Genomic DNA, 19072 nt, shown 5'->3' with positions numbered 1-19072 from the left:
TAATTACATAATTAGCTTAATATTTCATGATTCTTTGGGGGACTTTTGTAAAAAGCAGGATGTATTTTCCTTGTTGCTTGAAATGCTAGCGGCTCATGAAACATGTGAAATATTTATATTCTTCTTCTAGAAATATTTAATAGGCTATTCTGGACTTCCAGCTTGTCAGATTGTATTAATCTAATGCTGACATCTGTATAAAACAGACAAAATTATTTTTTCTGAGAATATTCACATAATTCCTACAAAAGGTGTTGCTACTGTGGCACCTTTCTTTTTAAAAAAGAAATGCTCTTGAAACTTAACAGTGAAGGCTCTACCCAGCCACGTACCTCAATTTTGGTCATGTTTGCATAATCAGAGTCTAAGGGTGTGTTTGATTTCCCTGAAGAGAAAAACAGGATTCTCTTCTACCCAAACCTCCCTCTACCTACGCAGTATTTGTGTACTGATTCTGAACTACTGACTTGAGTGATCTCCTGGGAGGATGTAGTTCCTTCCTCACCTTCATCCCATTCTGAACATATCTGTGGGTACTGGATATTGTCCTCTGATTGTCACCACCTGTGTTTGTAAGTTTTATTTTTAAGGGTAACACATAAGGACTTGGAGCTGAGAACAACACTTGTGTAATGCTTCTTCTCAGAGAATAAAATGGCTTCTAATTTAATGAGACCTTGTTCTGTGTTTGCTTCGAGTTATGCAACTGTTGAGCATGTTCATGACTGATCCTGCCTTGCTTTGCTTACAAAAGGAAGAGTGATAAAAAGAGAGAAAAAGATATTTGTTCCAGTGTGATGGAGAGAGGTTGTCCTGATACTCTGTTATTTCTAAAGCTAGAAAATAGAATGATGACTCAAATAAGCAAGGTAGACTTCTTTATGCCATGTTTAAATAAATCATAGTGCTGGATTTTGAACAAAAGAGTAATTTTTCCCCTGGCAGTATTGATATAAAATCTAGATCAAGTAGCTCCTTAGGAAAACACTGAATTTGAAGTATTTGCTTTTTCCTTGGCTGTTTCTTTTTTTGTAGTACTGTATTCCCCGCTTCCCTAGAACTTTAGAGCAGCCAAGAGAAATAAAAACCATACAAAGCAGTGTGCAGAGAAGCAGCCTACTTGTCTTTCTGTAGCTCAGCCTTTTGTGTGACTTCCATCAGTCACCCCACAACTTGTTGAATGCAAAATGTGCTGTCTGTCCATAAATAGATGGAGGAGTGAGGTTGAAGCACTAACAGTCAAATCTTCTTCTCTGGTAGTCTTCCCCAGATTTCATCAAGTGCTTGGTTGGTCCATGGTTTGGCCGTGGTTTCCAGGCTTTCCAGTTCCTTTTGGCAATTTGGTGTTTATGGTGCTATGCTTGTGTCTATAGGAAATATTGGTTGAAGTCCCATTTCTACTGATTGTGTGTGCAGCATTTCTGGTGTCCTGTAAATTGGCTTGGTTTAGTTGGAGTTTTTTGAAATCTGAAGTTAAATAAGTGAAGTAATTTTTTAGTATTATGTCCTGAATAACACTAGGAGGGAGGCAGTTTCTTGCTATTGCAGGACAATAGTTGCATTTGGACATATACTCCAAATCTTAAGCAAAGTATTTTTGTTAAACCAGCTTAAGAGTTAGGCTTAATCATCTGTGAACCTGGGTGTTTAGGATGTGGGGTTTCACAGACACCACTGTAAGCAATCTAAGAAACAGATTACTCTGGTTTTGAGAATAGGTTTCTAACCTGTGGCAGAGGTAAAGTTACAAAAAGTGAAAATTACATATTCCCAGAACTTAGAGCAAATTTAATTTCTCTCTTTGTGTTTGTGCTCAGGAAAACTCCATGGGTTATTTTTTGCATTTATATTGCTGCTGGAGTGAAGCACTGCTTTTGAGGTGTCTCGCTTAGTCCTTGCAGTCTACAAACTCTGAAATTCAGTCTACAAACTCTGAAACTCCCAGAGAATCTTGTGTGAGTATTGGTTTGAGTCAAGACTTGCTAGGGCTGTGATTTTCATAAATTGCATTCCTGTTGTTTTTCTGCTGTGTGGCTCAAGGGGGATCTCTTCACTGTACCAAGAGTGAATGTTGGATAGCACAATCTGAACCGTGCACGTGGGTTGGGAGCAGCAGTCTTTCTGTAGTAAGGTGGTGATCCTTTCTGAAGGACTTGGGACTTCCACTGCAGGCCAGAGGAAAGGGGTTGTTCCTGTTCTGGATTTGGGGCACTACAGTGGAAAGTGTTGGGTATGAGAAAAGTAGATATTCTTGTGGGATCTACTTAATTCCATTTATTTTGGTGGTAAATCACTGTAGATGACTGGACACGATATTTAAAAAAAAATAACAAACCAAACAAAATCTAGCAAAACCCCAAATAATTGGAACCTGAGAATGTATTTATCCTTCAAAAAAGAAAGTGTATTAAAAATGTTGCCAGCTTAGCCTTTCAAATTAAATGGTGGAACATCCCACTTTATCACTTTGATAGCTTAGATCATGCTATGGATATCCTTCTTGCTTTGAAATGTACTGTAAAATTCCTCATATATATTGTTCATCTGGCTGATATTTTTCTTGTGAGAAATTTGTCTCAAGACTTGGAATTTTCACACTTTCTTGTGAAGTGTGTATCTTCTCTTTCGTTCTGTCAGATTTGTTTTGTTACCTGAGTATTCATCCACTTCTTGTTTTTCAGGAGCTTCTGGTGTAAGGTTATCAGGTCCCTCAAGATTTGAACCAAACTGTGCAGTTGTTTTGATGTTAATTAGTAGCTATAGGTAGGCAGTTATGATTAAGCAATTGCACTGTGAAACCTGTAGAGACATGTAGGCTTGGCTAATCTGTTTTGAGGGAAGGAGAGCACAGTCCAGGACGAGAGGGCTGTCTGGACAGGAGCCACCAGGAGTGGAGTCAGCAGGACTGAGCAGTACCTGGGGAAAGGTGATTCTGGCAGGGGGGTTCATGGCCACCACCCACTGACCACCTACTCAAAACAGACCTGACTGCAGTGCAGAGCAGGGCTGTGCATGTGGACTAGTTTGCAGGGAGTAGAGAGAGGTAACTAGTGAATAGGGGTTTGAGTACTGGTTAGTGAGAAGGCTGTCTGTTTGTAACGCTGATGCCCTTGGTAAAATGTGTAACTAAAGTTTTGCTGACTCTGTGGGGTTACACCTAGATCCCTACTTTGTGCAAACTAGAATAAAGAAATCAAATCTCTCATCTTGGTGTGTGAATTGACACTGCACACCAGGGAATGAGCCAGCATCAGGGCCAACAGTTAGCCCTAACAAAATCCCATCAAACTGAGAAGAAATGTTAAAGAAAGAACATAAATATAAGGCTTACCAGATTTTGGACCTGGCCAAAGTTCATTGAAAAATGAATATAGTATGATGGGTTATAGTTTTTACTGTGGCACTACATGAACTCAAATTCATCTAAAAGTAAATAAGAACAATTTTCTGCATGTATAGCTTCTGCTGGATAAAAAAATACCAAAGCACCTTTACAGTTAAAAATATGTGAGATTATTTTGTTAATATTTTTTTTTTTTTGTTCTGATCTAATGAATGCGTGACTAGGATACAGTACAAACCACATTGAATGTATTGCAGTAGATCATCTATTTTTTTTTCTGTTTTCTAAGAAATAAACTATAACTGTTCATGTCTTAGCATTTCAGATTTCCCAGAAACTGGGGGGCTGATCTTAGGCTGTGTTTTGTAGTAGAAAACAGCAGATGAAACCGTTCTGGTGGGTCCCTTGGACTGGGATGGAGAGCAGAGTCTGCCTCCCAGTGGAAGCACTTAGGGCAATTGTCTTAAACGAGCCGGAAAATGACTGTAGGAATTCGGAGTGATAAGCTGGCAGTGGTAACTCGGCTGTGACACCACTTCTTCAGTGGGCAAAGGTTACTGGTGGAGCTTCTGGCTTATTTTTATGCAGACTTTTTTAATACTGTATGTGCTGTGGTGTTGATGTTCTTGTTTATGTACTCTTCCACGTTTAATTTGTGTCTGCGGTTTGAAAATCTAGCAGTAGGCTGGGGAAATTGGTGGTTTCATCTCTCTCTAGCAGTGAATTGGCAGATACCAAAGTTCCTCTGAGGCCTTCTCCACTAGCAAGGTACTTCACCCACTAGTTTTTTGTTTTTTTCTCTGTCACAAACATGAAAACATTTAATTTAGTTTGGCATGAAATCCATTCCTTAAATGCTCTAATAATTGCTTGTGAAGAGGAATGGAAGCAGAGTATTGACAGTATCTGGTAAAGTGCCTGAAACAAGACACTTGTTTGCCATGAAGTGTCATGTATGTAGTGGGAGGGGAAGGAGATGAAAGATGGAGCAGCACTGGATTGTGTTCTGGCATAGCTGTTGCTTTGTTACATCATTTTAAAGCACATTTTTAGCACACTTCTTTTTGGGAAGTGCTTTCAGGTTTGCTGACGAAGTTGTCACATTAGGGCTGTGTTTTATTGTTCTTGTTAATAAAGATGTATTTGTCAATCCACTAAATATCTGAACTGTCTTAGATAAGTAAAAAAAGCCCCCTTATTTAAGTAAAATAAGTTTTAAATAGAAAAATCTAAGATGCAGAGTTGCAATGAGGTTTGCATTTTTAGTTGATTTTATTGGAAGGGTGTTCATGTGGGTGAAGGTAGCTTTAAGAGTGTTTACTTATTGTTCCTGGAGCTCATTAGTGTTGAACTCACTTTCATTTAGTTTTATTTTTCACCTGGAACAAAGATTTAAACTTAAGTTTGTAGCCTGTGCAGTCAGACTGTGCTTTGGAGTCCCGTAGCATTTTTTGTGGAGGAAATAAATCTGTTTGTCTGTTTTGTGATGTCACTTTAGCCTTCAGTTTCTTATAAATGTCACTGTTTCATTGGGAAGCAGAGGAGAGATGTACAAACCCAGGCCCTTGCTGTCCTGCAGTGTGCAGTGATATTTCAGACAGTGGGGCTTGGGTGTACCTAAAAGAGGTTGATGTCAAATTGAGGTTTTTATTACCCACTTACCATTACCTAATTAGAATAACTGGATGTACTAAGGCTCTATTTTAGAGAAAGCATGGTTCTGTGCCCTCAAGAAATGTCAGTTCCTTCTGTCTACTTTAGTTCTGTGCTACCTCATTTGTCTCCCTGTTGTTTGCCAACACTAGGTGTGATTTTTTTTTTTTCCCCACTTGATGTAAATTAATCTACTAAGAGGAAAGAAATATTTTCTAGAACTTTTTCCTTTTTATCAAAATTTAGTTAATACTGTAGAGTGTCTCTCTAGGGTAGAAGGACTTTTTTGGTTCATGTAATTCCTACCTTTGTAGTATCTTGGTGTTTAACAAGGACATAATAATAATTTATTTATCCTAATAACATGCCTTCTGGCTGCCTCCTAAGGAAATAGGAGTAAAATTTTACAAATGTAGCATTGACATGTGAAGGACATAGATTAAACCCTTTTGTATTTACAGGATGTTATTAACCTATACCCAAAGTTTAAAGGTATTTAAGCTTGTGGCACTTGAAACCCCCAAGGCTGAGCTCCTATAAAAGTACGCAGTGAGATCATGAGTAGGAGAGCAGCAGGTTAATCCCCAGCCCGCAGCTCTGCCCTGATCCCGCAGTGTGCTGTGACAGCCGTGTCACAGGGTGTCCTGCTGTCCCGTGCCGAGCCCGGTTCACCCACAGCCCAGCGGGCTTTCATTTGCAGCTCCACTGCCAGCCTCCTTCCCTGCCTCCTCCTGTTTTGCCTTGTCAGTAACTCCTGTCAATTCGTGGTTACTCACTTTGCATAGCAGAAGAATAACATCTTTTGTAGTGCTAATTTTCTGTTGATTTAGGTGATTGCAGTGACTCATGGTAGGCTCAAACTGAAGCTGATCCAAAGGAAAATCCACCTTTCCACCCTGAGAAGGAGAGGGTTTAAACTGGATCAACAAGCTAATCTGACTCATTCCTAGCCACACAGGCACTCTGTGTTGGTCCAATGGAGGGCAAGAGTGGAATTACCTTTTGGAGATGAACAGTCTGTTTTTATTAGCAGCCCAGCGTTAAATCTGCCTGAGCCAAACTGAAATCACAGCCTCGGGCTGTGCAGTTCATGCACAACCTTTGCTGCCCCAGCAGTCTGCTGAGCTCCTACCTGGAAACTGGTTTGTTCCAGGTGATGATGCCTCTTCCCTGCTGGTCTGTGTCTGTGTGTGCTTTTCAGAGCCATGCTCCTGCAGAGCAGTGCCCGAGTTTCCCTCGGGACTGGAGCTCAGTTGTAGGTTTGCTCATGCTGAAGCGTTGAGTGGGTCGAGTTGTGGAAGCAGGAGTGGGTGTGCTGTGATGGCTCTGGCCATCTGCCAGCGTTGTGTTCCCTGGCAGAGCGAGGGGAAGCATTTAAGGAGTCTTGGGATTCACCCAGGCTTGTGCTAGAGGTGGGTCACAGCTGGAGGCTACAGATGATCTGAATAAGGTAGCTCAGAATTACCCTACTTGTCTTTTCAGAGGTGTTTATTCTCTCAATGCCCTGAATATCTGCTTCCTTTTGAGAGCAGAGACGTAATCAATAGCAATTTTGGTCTCCCACCATCCCTCTTTCTGTGTTTGATCACAGCAGTTCACAGAATGTGGAGCAGCAGGGAGGGCAAAGTACAGGGAGAGACAGGACTGGGAGTGAGACATCAGGGGCTGGAGTTGATGTGGGAATTAGTTTCTTGTGTGCTTGCTTGAAAGTTTCAGGAGAACCTCTGGCTGAGTGTGCACCTGAGTTACAGCCATGCAATCCTCTTCTAGATCTTTCTGTAGCAGAGGCTGTTCCATGCCTGTGACGAGCCCTGAATGGTCATGTGGAGCTGTTGAGGAAGGTCCTGCTGGATTTGTTCCCAGAGGGTGGGGGTTCCTGGGGGTCAGTGTGCTGAGCAGTGCATTTCCTCCCTCTAGAAAGCAATGTCCTTTGAGACAGAGCCATTGACATGTTCCCAGCTTGACTGAAGAGAGGCACTCCTGTTTGTAACAGGGTTCAGATCTGCCTGGAGAAGGGTTTTGGGGATGTTTGGGAGGCTTATGGAAGGTCTCCCTTGTGCTAGCAGTGATGCTGAGACCCAGGCAGCAGCCTGGAAAAGGGTGACTGGGAGGGGTCGGAGGCTGGAAAATCAGCAAGCAGGGGACAAGGACAGTGTGTGCACTTGTGTGGAAACCACAGGGCCTGTGAGAGAGGGATCTGCCAGGATGGCCTGGAGGGTGCTGGGCCCTGGAGAGCAGCACACCTCCAGAAACAATGCCAGGGCAGCAGTGAATACACTGCAGGGAATACAGGAGGGGGTGAAAGGGGGGGCTTGTGGGAAGCGGTGAAGGGTGGCTGGGGAGGTGAGGTGTGTCCTTGTGCCCATTCTGCTGTTGATTCCGATTTGGGAGGATGTGCTGAGAACCAGCTCCTCTCCAGGGACCCAAAGCATCCATTTCTAGCATTCAGTAGGGCTTGCTGGGATTTCTGTCCTCTCTGTTTCAAGGAATATGTGAAACACTTGTGCTCTACCTGTGAAATATAACTGTCCCTTAAAGCCATATTGCAAAAGAGACCTTCCCCTTGGGCAGGTACATGTTTGGGATTCTCCTCTGCACCGTTCATCGCCTCAGGCCCTCCTTGTTTCACAGTCCAGGGAGTTGGCTTGTGAAACATTGGCTGTTGTGTCTGTGCACATTTGGTTTGCCTTCTTATTTTTATACAGATGACTACATGAGTATTTATAAATCAGTAATAGGGATTTCTTTCTTTTTGGTCTCTTCTTTTTGTAAAAGAAAGGCTTACTTGCTGAGTGCTAGCAAATACTGACAGCTCTTGAGTGAATTCCAGATGTAGTAGAAGCCTGCCTCTTCAGGGTTGTTAATGTTACTTTTCGAGTCCAGATGTAAACTAATATAGGCTATTTTTTGGTACAGTTTAGAAGTATTAAGGGCATTTTTACATTGTCTTGAGAACTCCTATTGTTATATTCTGTAATCAAGAGATTGGTACATGAAGGTATTCAATTGTTTTGTCTGTTACAGCCTAACCCAGTGAATAACCTTTTTATCCTTTCAGTGACTCTTAATTGCAAGATTCACTGATAAGAGAAATTGAATATGTATTTATACACCACAAATCGTTGACCAAAATGGTTTCTTTGCAAGAGTATCTTGGAGTCTCTGGGTTGGAGTTTGGTTAGTATGTGTGAAGTCATGTAAGTCAAAAACCAGGGCAGTGAGCATCCTGGATCCTTACCTTAAGCAGCAAATAGTTAATCCACTGAAACTGGAAAAGATTATCTTTAAGAACTGTGTAAATAGTAATGTTTGCTGAAAGGTAATCGGTACAAAATGTTTACATTTGCCTTTATTTGCCTTTATATTTTAAATGTGATTTGCTGGCACAGGTTTTCAAGACTTCTTTCTGCAAAGGACAATAAATAAAACTTAAATGTATAGTAGAGCAAAATCAATAAATGCAATGATTACTATTTTATTAAGTCTTTCTGTAAAGTGTTCAAGGCTATTTTATTACTCAGGCTGAAGTGCGTTCTCTGTGTGGGTGGATACACAAAGATAGGTCAATTTTTTTCCTGCCTCAATGGTTGAAGGCACTGGGGAGTTAGAATTTCTCAGGGAGACAAATACCATGAGCTCCTGAGTTCAGCCAAAGCTGCTGCAGCCACCTTGATTGTACAGGACTCGAGTCTGAGCAGTGGCTGTGCTGTGTGTCACATCTGGCTTTGTGTGAACTTGCATGCGCTGGGCCTAGATTCTCTGAGATGATACAGTGCAGTATCAAATGAGAAAAAGGTATTATTTATTACAAAATATGAGTGAGAAAATAGAGGATGCGTTTTATAATTGCCATATTTAATGGGAATTTTCCATTTTTAGATTTCATGCAGTTGCCTGTGACAGCTCCTGTTGAGTAAACTGAGACTGGAACATCTTGTATCAGCTCTTGTACCTGTACCTGCCACGATGAGAAGTTGCATAAGGTTCCTTTTTTTATTGTTAATTCATGCTTTTATTGTAATGTAGTTGTTATAAGCAGGTCAATTAGTAAACACATTCCTTGAAGGATTTTTTTTCTTTCTCATCTAACAAAAGTTTTCTTCTGAAACCAAAGGGTATAACAGTATTAGTATAAGTATTATATCAGCCCAAATCACTGATTATGTATTAAGAAGGATCAGTCCTGAGAAGTACTGGTTTATTTCTCCAGACTTGTGAATGAGTGCACTGGTTGTTGCTTCTTTCTGCTGTTGAAAAAGTGTGACAAACTTAATTTATCTTCTTGCTCTTTCCCATTTGGTGACTACCAGACTAAACATGAATTAGATGTAACTGAACAGCTCTTATGCATGTCCAGAACCCTTTGCTTGAGCAGATTTTCTGTATTGTATTCTTGTTTAAATTAGCAGCTCTTTCATCCAGGATTTCACCTCCCAACCTTTCCTGCATTACTAGTCAGGATCTGAGCACTGAATCCTCAAAAACCCCGGCAGGATTATGTGAAACCAAGATGGACTCATGTTCTGTAAGAACCTGAGTGTTTACAGCTTATCTGCAGACCAAACCACTGAGTTAGAATATTACCACATGTCATGTGTTTTTATTTGTCAGTGATTAAGCAGGAGCTACGTAAGAATAAAAGTGCTGAAAATGCAGTGTACTTTCTCACTGTGCCATAGTCTCATACTTTCAAAAACTGCTTAGGATCATGTCCTCTGCTTTCTGTTCCCTGCCCCAAAATGATGGGTTTGCTTACACTCCTTTTATGGTCCGAAGCAGTCATCTACTTCCAAAATTAAAAAGTGCAACATATTGTTAAAACCATGTATAGTATTTCACTAAACCTTTCAAAGTTTTGGTTTTGTTGGGTAGTACTTTTTTTTTTTTTAAAAGGCAGAATGTTAAACAGCAAACATTGCTTCCTTTTTAGGCCTTCCAGATCTGATATAACCTTGAAAATTTCACTAAAACTTCTAATTTTTAGATTAGTTCCGCAGGTTGATTTTTAATACTGTGTTTTCATTTTGAGTTTTTAAAATAGCTTACATTAAGGGTTTGAAATAATAATTGTTACATAGAAGAATGCATGAGCAAGCATTGTCTCTTAATGTAAACAGTGTTGTTCTTTTACATTGTCATTAAAAGTGGTTGTCTTAATGGAGGTTAAGTGACCTTTTGTATAAGGAAAAAAAGCCAACAGAAAATGTACTGTCGTGTTCAGCTGCATTGGTTTTGCTTGCTGTAAGTCATAATTGCTTTACATCTAGCACTCCAGCCTCAAGTCAGGGTAGGGTTTTGCTTCTACACTGTCATCAAAATGATTTTTAATTGAATGTTTAGTGATCCACTTAGCTGACTTTTATGTTCTCCTGGGAATGGCTGTTATAAATCTGTTGAGCACAAAGGCATTTTAAACTGCATCTCCTTTTCCTACCTGATATTTTCCTCCTCAACAACATAGCAAATAAATCAACAAAATTATGAGTTAAAATGCAGCTTCTGTTCTTCAGTTACGCAAGGAAAGAGGGGGAGCCTTTATGTTGCCAGCAAGGAACTTCCTTTATGTCATGGCTCAGTTCTCCTTAGAACCATCACCCTACAAAGATCCTGGAGCTTTTTCTTCTAATGAAACTACTGGAATATATTTTTCTTTCTTGTTCCAAAAGGCATTGCACTTTTCCAATGTCCAATTACAATGGTAATTACAATTAATTACAAGCATAGATGCTCTGTAAATATCACAGTCTGAAATCCATTGCCAAATTCTTAAGACATTGGCACCTCTCTAGTTAAAGTTTGCTGTCTCATAATTGTAAGGTTTTTGAAGGAAAAAAATGGACTTTTACTCAGCCTGTAAGACAAGGAACTTCATTTGCAAAAGATAATTTTGAATCTTAAAAACAATACATTTTGAGTGAAAAAAATTGTCTTAATTTTTAAAACAAACTGTTTTCAATAGATGATTGGTAATAGCCTCACTTTTGTGAAGGAATAACTGAAATAATTAGCATTTTAAGAGATGTACGTCAGAGTTCTAGAGCAGGATGCTTGCTTTTCTGAGCCAGGGGACAGTCCAAAATGTTTCCCTTTAATCTGTGCTGTTGGAGTGTTCCTTAGACCCTTTCTTGCAATGCAGCCTTTCATGAAATGGTGAGCAAAGCACAATTTATGTTTGCATTTCAAAGCAAAGATTTCCAGGTTTGGGGCTTATTATGCGAGGATGAGCCAGAAGAGAGGGCTTGACATGACACCTTGGCATAGTTATCATAGAAATAGTAGAAAAGGTTCCCCTCTCCTTCTGAGAAAAGTATAAAGCTGTTGGGATAACTAACTGCAAAATGAAATGGGAAGCTGCTCTTCTGGAAGGGTTCAGTGCCTCTCTAACCAAGGAAATTACATAAATTAATAAGCTGTCAAATAAATTGCTTTAATTTTCATACCTAGCAGTGTTTGGTTAAATTCTGTTTCTACTTTTTAGGCAGAGAGAAGTTCTGCAGCTTTATAAGGAGAAAAAGAGATGTTCATCTCCTAAGCTGTGCCAGGCAAAATAGTAATACAACATAAAACTTCTTTAAAAAATGGGTAAACCCTTGTTGTGTGAACTCTGGATTCAGCTGTTAAACATCTTGTTCTGTGCTGCTATCAACAACAGTATAATTTTTCTGGCCTGCAGTAGCTGATTGGCTGGCTCATGATTATTTTCATTAAGTATCCTTCAGTGGCACCCTAAGAACATAAGTCTCTTCAAGTGATTACTGAATTTGCCCTTTAGCCTATTTAAGTTTGTTTTCTATTTGTCATTGCTTTTTGCCTTTGATCTGAAAATTAAAATATATGCACTTCCATTTAATTTTTTAAATATTTTAAATCTTTTCTCCACTTCTGCTTGTTGCAGTAAGTTCCTGCTGTGAAGAGCTCCTGTGGTTTATTTGAGTATGTGTCTCAGGGTGCTCTGCAGAACAGACTTTGATGTTGTTTGGTCCCTTCAAGCTGCCTGTAATGATGCAGTGTTAACAGTGAGATTACAGCAGCTTGTTAGGGAAAAAGATGATAGTCAAATATTTTTGCTTGGAGTTTTAAGAAGTTTTGTGTTTTGGAGAAAGATGTAATGAATCTCATCCTAGAAATGAAGGATGCTGGGTTGATCCATTCCCATAAGGACTGCAGATCCAGGATTAATGAAACAAGGTTTCTTTCCATTGCTACTGAAGGATCTTATATGATTTAAACATGACTTTTTTCAACTCAAATTTCTGTTCATTAGGGTTTTCAGAGAGTTAATGGGAGGAAAAGTCAGAGAGTGTAAGACATCAGCACAGAATAATACATCTCATTAGTAAAAATTTAATTAATTTAGAATTGTCAAAAACTGTGCAGCTTATGTATACATCATTATTAGTTGCTTGATTTATGATACCACTTTTAATAAATTGTATCAGTAAGTTTGAAAGGTTAACTGAGTGAAGTGCATTTGTAGTTTATTATGTACAAAATGCTGGTTTTCAGCTAGTGGCTTATTGGCTGTTGCAGAAATTCATCTTTAGCCATTATGGCAACCATCCCTGATTTCCATAAGGGTTTCAGTTATTTTGTTTTGATTTACCTTTTTAATCTTTTAGATCGCATAATTTCATGACTCAACAGTAGAATACATTAGAAAGTTGCATCATCATTGTAGTCATTAGATATACTAAATTATGCTTTTAAAGAAGACAAAGTGAGTATCCTGGCATCATTAAGGATTCTGGAAAGTTACACATCTCTTCATTGTGCTGTTGTTAGGAATTTGGGGATATTTATAAGCCCTTTTCTGGTATTTACCCAATATTACTTAGCTCATGTTTATTAATACAAGTGGGCTTATTGGATAGTGGTTCTCAGACTGAAATCTTAGGACTGATGGGAAGTCCCTAGGAATAAAACAGCAAAGTTCTGTCACATACACAGCTTTTCTTCTCTCAGGTGGGTGTCCCAGTGTGTCCAACACTTGGGAAACATTTCAACATCCTTGATGGTTGGGGTTCCCATGTGCAGAGTGGTGGCATCGCCTGTGTTCCTAGGGCTTGTTTGGAGGCTGGTGATTCCCAGTCAGAGGTCATAGGGATTCCTAGTGAAGGTGCACATGGAGGTGCTGTGATGTTGAAGAGGGTCTTTTAAATTGTATAATCACAAAACTTTTTCAGATAAATACCTGAGATGCACATGTCATTGTACTACAGTCTGCTAAAGGGGAGTGGAACAGTTCCACCTCGTGTGTCTGCTTTCATTTGTGTGAGGGGCTCAGACTTCTGACTCCTGCATAAAGACACCTACTGGGATAGGGATTGTAATATCATGTTTAAAAATACTTCCTGCCAACTGTGATCGTTTACTACTAACCTTTCCTTTTCTCCTTTCTCTTTTTCAGATCTTTTTGGACCCCTGTCTAGCTGATCCATGTTTCCAAACTGTCTCTTGTAACATTCTCAAGCGGCCAAAATGAAGTTGAAGCATAACATCAACCCTCTTCTTTTACAGTTTATAAACTTCATAGTCCTGGTGTACTCCCTCGTAACCTACATTCCATGGTACATCCTTTCAGGATCAAAGCAGGCTATAGCAAAAGCCAAGCAGGTTAAAGCCAGGCCTGTGAATAACAAGCCTGGGGGTGCATACAGATCTGTGAACAGTCTGCACTGCTTAGCTTCAGTTTTATATCCTGGGTGTGATACACTCGACAAAGTTTTTAAATATGCTAAAACGAAATACAAGGACAAAAAACTCTTGGGAACACGTGAAATTCTGAAAGAGGAAGATGAAATCCAGCCATCAGGAAAGGTTTTTAAAAAGGTAAGTCTTTTTGCAGTCTGCCTTCAAGAGTTTAAGAGTTTTTTTCAAAGTATGTTTACTTTTTTACACAGCACTTCTAGTCTAGTAAAGCAAAGCTGGGGAAAGAATAAATTTCTCAGCTTAGATTCAGTAGCTGGCAAAACAAATGATCTAATTCCCAGTCTTTCAATACTTGTCATTTAAACCAAATCTAAACCTTTTTGCACTCTTGAATAGATATCCTATTTATGGTTTCAGTCAAAGAAAAACCACAAGTATGTTTTAGGTATTTGTTTTTAATATTCAGCTGGTGATGTAAGTGGTTTTAAAGGTTTCTTTTTAAAGTGAATTTTAGAAAGTCTCCCTTTGTGTTATTCTGAACTGTCATCAGATAAATATACAAAAATACTAGATGCCAGTATTCAGATGTACCTTTCTAACAGACTTAGTTGTGATTTAAGGATTTTCTGTTCTGTCCAGGGAATTCAGGACTTAAATAAATTTATTGTTTGGAAAAGGGTTGCTCAGATTTCATTGAAGAGTCTTTTTTTACATTGAGTCTCCTTTAAGGTGAACTGCTCTGCTAATCTGTAATCCTGATGTGTGTGGGAGATGTGATTTCAGTATCTGACAACAGCTCTGTTGTTTCAAGGGACTGACTTTTTATAGTGTATTATGTTCAAGCCTGTATTGTCATTTGCTGCTTTGTAGTTGTTCAGACACATTGAGAAATGCACTTTTGCCAGAAGAAGGGCAGAACACTGCCACAGAATGTTCATATTTGTGCATCTGTGTTAAAGTGCTGCATTTCTGTTTTAGAAGGTATTAAGTCAATAATAGATAATTTTTAGTTAAGATTAGTTTCTGTGCAGATGGAGAAAATTTCTCTTCATGCTGCTAGTTTTAATTCTGATGGAGGAGTATGTTAAAAATCTAATTTGGTTAATATCACAATATATGGCAAAGTTTAGTTCTGTTAAAATCCTTATACAAACTTTATTGTTAGTGAAACTTCCCCTTAGCCGTGGAGGTAGTTTTGCAGTATGAAGGAAATGTGCTTCATGCAGATTTTGCTGCCTCATTACCCTACAAAGAAGCAGAAAGTTCATGTTGTACAAAGAATGGCTTCTGAGCACAGATCAGAATTTTGGCTGCCCTGTTTTTTACATAAAAAACATGTGTCCTGTTTTTTAATCATAATTTTGAATGTAAGCCTTAAGGACTTAGGAGTTTTAGCCTTTTCCATTATGCAAGCAAAGTGTTGTGAATATGGAAAGCTGAAGGATGTTTGTGTTGATCCACTTAAATTACTTGTTTGTGAGTATTTAGGCTTAGAAATTACCCTAGTTAGGTAATTTTGTCTAAGCTTGACACAAGGTTTCATTGTGGTCAATTCCCATACTTACTCTCCTGTTACTTTGTTCCAAATTTTGGCATTATCATATAAGTCCACATTAAATTTTTTTTTTTTTTCTGTTATGGAATACAGTGTTTCTGAAGACCTCATAGCATGTGTTAGCAAGTGAGGAACATTTCACAAGATACATTGTTGATTCTAAATGTCAGGTTATCTTCCTTTGATTTGTTTCATTCCAAGTACCTTTTATTGCCTGGTTTCCTTTAGCAAATCCAGCTTGCTGTGGTTTGGTGCAGCCTTTCAGAAAGGTGCTCAACAAGTTTAATTCTTAGGTATAATGCATCTTATTTCTACATCTTACAGGAGCTGCAACATGTTTTTATATTTTATATATATATCTCAAAAAAGTAAAATATTCAGCTTTTGATTATTGGGAAACCTAAGTGTCCTTGCACTTGTAGCTAAAATTATTTAGAGCTTCTTAACATCTTTAAGATCAGGTACTCCATTAATTTCTTCTGAGAACAGTGATATCTCAGATTATCTGTAATGTGAAGAATTTTTATGATAGTGTATTGTTGCAAAAATACTTGTTTCTGTGCTGATTCCAAAGTAGTAGAAATTCATGGATGTGAATAAAATACAAATACTTACTTAGGCACTTGTTTCATTTCATAGTAATTCATAAATGGTTAGTTCTTCTGTTTCCTTCTATAGAGTACTCTCCAGTTTCCTTCTCCAATATCATGCATACCTAATATTAATTTCATAAACCATGCATTTAAGTCAGGATAAAATAAAGTTGAAAATACCTCTGAGATTAAGATGTAATTAATTGGAAAAGGGACTTAATTTAACCACAGCTGAAATTTTATGATGCCCAAAAGATGAGCTTCATTATTTTGTGTTGTCTTAGTTATAGGTTATGTCATCAGGTGCTTGCTTCGATCTGTGTTGGTATGTGGATTTGGCTTTATTTGTGTGTTCTTTCATTGCTTTATTTTATGAGGGAGATTTCTGTCTGGTTTGGGGGTTGTTTGTTTGTCTTGCTCGGCTTTAAAAAGGGTTGGTAACCAAGAGCAGAATTATTGGGAACATAATAAATAAGACACAGTGGGGGGAAGAAAACACAGCTTTGTTGGGGATGGTGATGCATCTAAAGCCTGAGAGACTTGGGTGCAACAGCAGGCACATGGGCAGTTCTTGGGAATTCATAACGTTACTCATTATTGCTGATACTGAAGCTTAAAGTGAAGGTTCAGGAAGGTTCTTGCCATGCCAAGTCATTGAGCATTGAGAGTCACTTTTGATGTTGAAAACCATAGATTGCTGTGTAAGTGGTATGTTAGGGTGGGGTTTTTCAGATATATTCAGCTGCAATCCACATGTTCATGTGAAAACCAAAAGTGGGCATTTGAAATAACCTCCTTTGTATTATTTTTAATATACTTTTACAGGAAGATGTATTTAATTCATGATCACTGGTTTCCAAATCATAGTCAATGTTCTTTAAACCTTATAAGGTACTTTTAGGTAGACCTTCAAAGGTAACTGAGATCAGGTAGTTTAATGACTCTGCATGAGCCTGCAGCTTTATGAAGAACGTTTTATTACACCTTTGCCCAAAAAAAATTAATTTGTTTCTAAAATCCAGGTAAAAGAAATGCTAGCTGTGTGTTTAATCTCTGCTTCTGTGAATTTCCAGACATGAGTAGAGTGTGGACAGTTCCTAGGGTTGTGTGGCAGTGTGACAGGCTGCAGTGTGAGCCTGGAGCACGAGAGGGCGGCGTTCTCCTATGGAATGCCGTGTTTCCAGGGACGCCCGGCGCTGCGGGTCCTGCTGCCTGGGCACTGTGGGCCCTTCATCTCTGCTCAAATTCTCTTCCTGGGCCCTCCTGCCAGCTCTTGGATAGTTATTTTCTTTCCCTTATTTGCCGAGCAGAAGTACCCTGTGGAAGCTGTTAAGTGAAAGGTGTGTGAATGTTTAAAGGATTGTGGTGCCTGATGCCAGTCTTGGCACCTGTTGGCAGCAGAAGCAGAATGACAGAATTGTTAGGGTTGGAAGGGACCTCTGGAGATCATCCAGTCCTGCCCAGACAGGGTCACTCAGAGCAGGTGGCACAGGAATGAGTCCAGGTGGGTTTGGAATGTCTCCAGAGAGGCAGACTCCACACCTTCCCTGGGCAGCTGCTCCAGGGCTCTCCACCCTCAATGTCAAGAAGTTCTTGCTCGTGTTGAAGTGGAATTTATTCTGTTTTAGTTTATGGCCATTGCTCCTTGTCCCATCACTGGGAACCCTTGAAAAGAGCCTGGCCCCATGCTCTTGGCACACCTTTGAGATATTTGTATGCATTAATGAGATCTCCTCAGTCTTCTCCAGACTAACCAGACCCAGCTCCTGCAGTCTCTCCTTGCAAGAGAGATGCTCCAGACCCCTCATCTTTGTGGCATCCAGTGGACTCTGTCCAGTAGCTCCTTGTCTTTCTTGCCTGTACATTGGAAAATGTTAGCAAAAGCTACTGAGGGCAAGGCCAAGAAGGGAAGTGGGTTTGGAGACACACTCCAACATGAGGAGTATGAGATGAGCTGTAATTGCTCCGTGTCCTGCAGAGGGAGCAGAGGTAGAGAAATGCAGGAGAAAGGGACTTAGAAAGGGACAGTTTAGTAATACATATATATGAATAGCTGTTATTCACTATATGTATTTATATGTAATATAAATGTTGTAGGGATGGAGTAGTGAAGAAATACTGGCCAAGGGGAAGGAGCACTAGAATTTGAATATATGGAAGGCAGTAGGAAAGTAAAACTCAAAATGACTGCATTGAAAAAGGTCTTACCTCCTCCCACGTCAGTGTTCTTCAGAAATGTATTTTTATGTAAATAGCTACAGCCAGTGGTGCTACACATCCTTAAAAAGGATTTTTCCTTTTTAAGAAAAGAAAGCAGCAATGAAGTGGTCTTTCACTACATATCAACAAGGTTAAGATGAATTATTTAAGCGAATAAAAAAAAAGGGGAAGAAAACAGAATCACAAGTATTATTTGGAGAGATTAATTTTTGGCCAATTACTGCTTTATGTTCCCCAGTTCAGTGAGAGTGATGGAAATTACTAAAACCTCTTAAGGATTGGCAAGCTTGCCAGAAACAGTAACAAGAATCTGCTTGTATTTCTTGGCCTAATTATTTGTGAGCAGTTTTCCTGAGGCTGCACTGTAGGCAGAGTATAATGAGGGAAAGGGTATGGCCCAAGTCACTGCTATAAATTGTTTTCAACTGATGAGCTTGTCAAGAACTTCCCCGTCTGCCAAAAATATTGCCTTTGGGGAAAAAATATCCCAAATTGGAATTTAAATTCCAAATTACCAAAATTTGGATGGACAGGAAGAGGTGCAATACTTTTTTTGGAAGCAGTGCGAGTTTTCCACACCAGAAATATCCTAGTGTGTTGAAACAAAAAGGGACTCCCAGGTTTTGGGGTTTGAAACAGCCTGTTTGCCACTGAAACAGTTTTTGAAAATAAGCCAGGAAAACCTGAGCAGATATTTGTGTGAGAAATCTGTATTTTCTGGTAGAATTGCTATATATTGCTGTTATTGACAAATGTTGTTTGTTGGGCTTGTTAAATGATATTTTCCCATAAAGACATTTGTGAAATTCCAAGCAGCTGCACATGTACCCGTTTGTCCTGCTAAACAAGTAGGGTAATGAGCAACATGCAGTGAACTGTAGTAGGTAAAACTCACTGTTGCAACTAATTTTAACTATGAAACAGTTTGGAAAAGTGTCTTGACAAAGGAAATGTACTAAATTTTATTTTCTATTGGAATTTGAGGGAGATTTTTAAACATGTTTTATTAAAGAAGTAGATGTGGAAATGCAGACTCATTAGAAATGTAGTTACATGTCA

General features: G+C 39.2%; 1 protein-coding gene across 3 annotated transcripts in view; it reads left to right on the top strand.

Moving 5' to 3' along the window:
• The first annotated feature begins 1816 nt into the window (after positions 1-1816).
• Positions 1817-19072, top strand: part of ACSL3 (acyl-CoA synthetase long chain family member 3) — a 38365-nt gene continuing 21109 nt past the window's right edge. For all 3 annotated transcript variants that reach the window (XM_041414475.1, XM_041414474.1, XM_041414476.1), the window contains exons 1-3: positions 1817-1955; positions 8876-8979; positions 13404-13825. In XM_041414475.1, the coding sequence (XP_041270409.1) occupies positions 13475-13825 (351 nt within the window). In that variant the 5' untranslated portion in view covers positions 1817-1955; positions 8876-8979; positions 13404-13474. The remainder of the gene's footprint in view (positions 1956-8875; positions 8980-13403; positions 13826-19072) is intronic.

The sequence above is a fragment of the Onychostruthus taczanowskii genome, unplaced genomic scaffold, assembly GCF_017590055.1.
Source record: "Onychostruthus taczanowskii isolate IOZ18803 unplaced genomic scaffold, ASM1759005v1 scaffold45, whole genome shotgun sequence".
Taxonomy (NCBI): Eukaryota; Metazoa; Chordata; class Aves; order Passeriformes; family Passeridae; genus Onychostruthus; species Onychostruthus taczanowskii.
The sequence above is the reverse complement of the archived record's forward strand: the minus strand, read 5'-3'. Positions and strand labels throughout refer to the sequence as shown.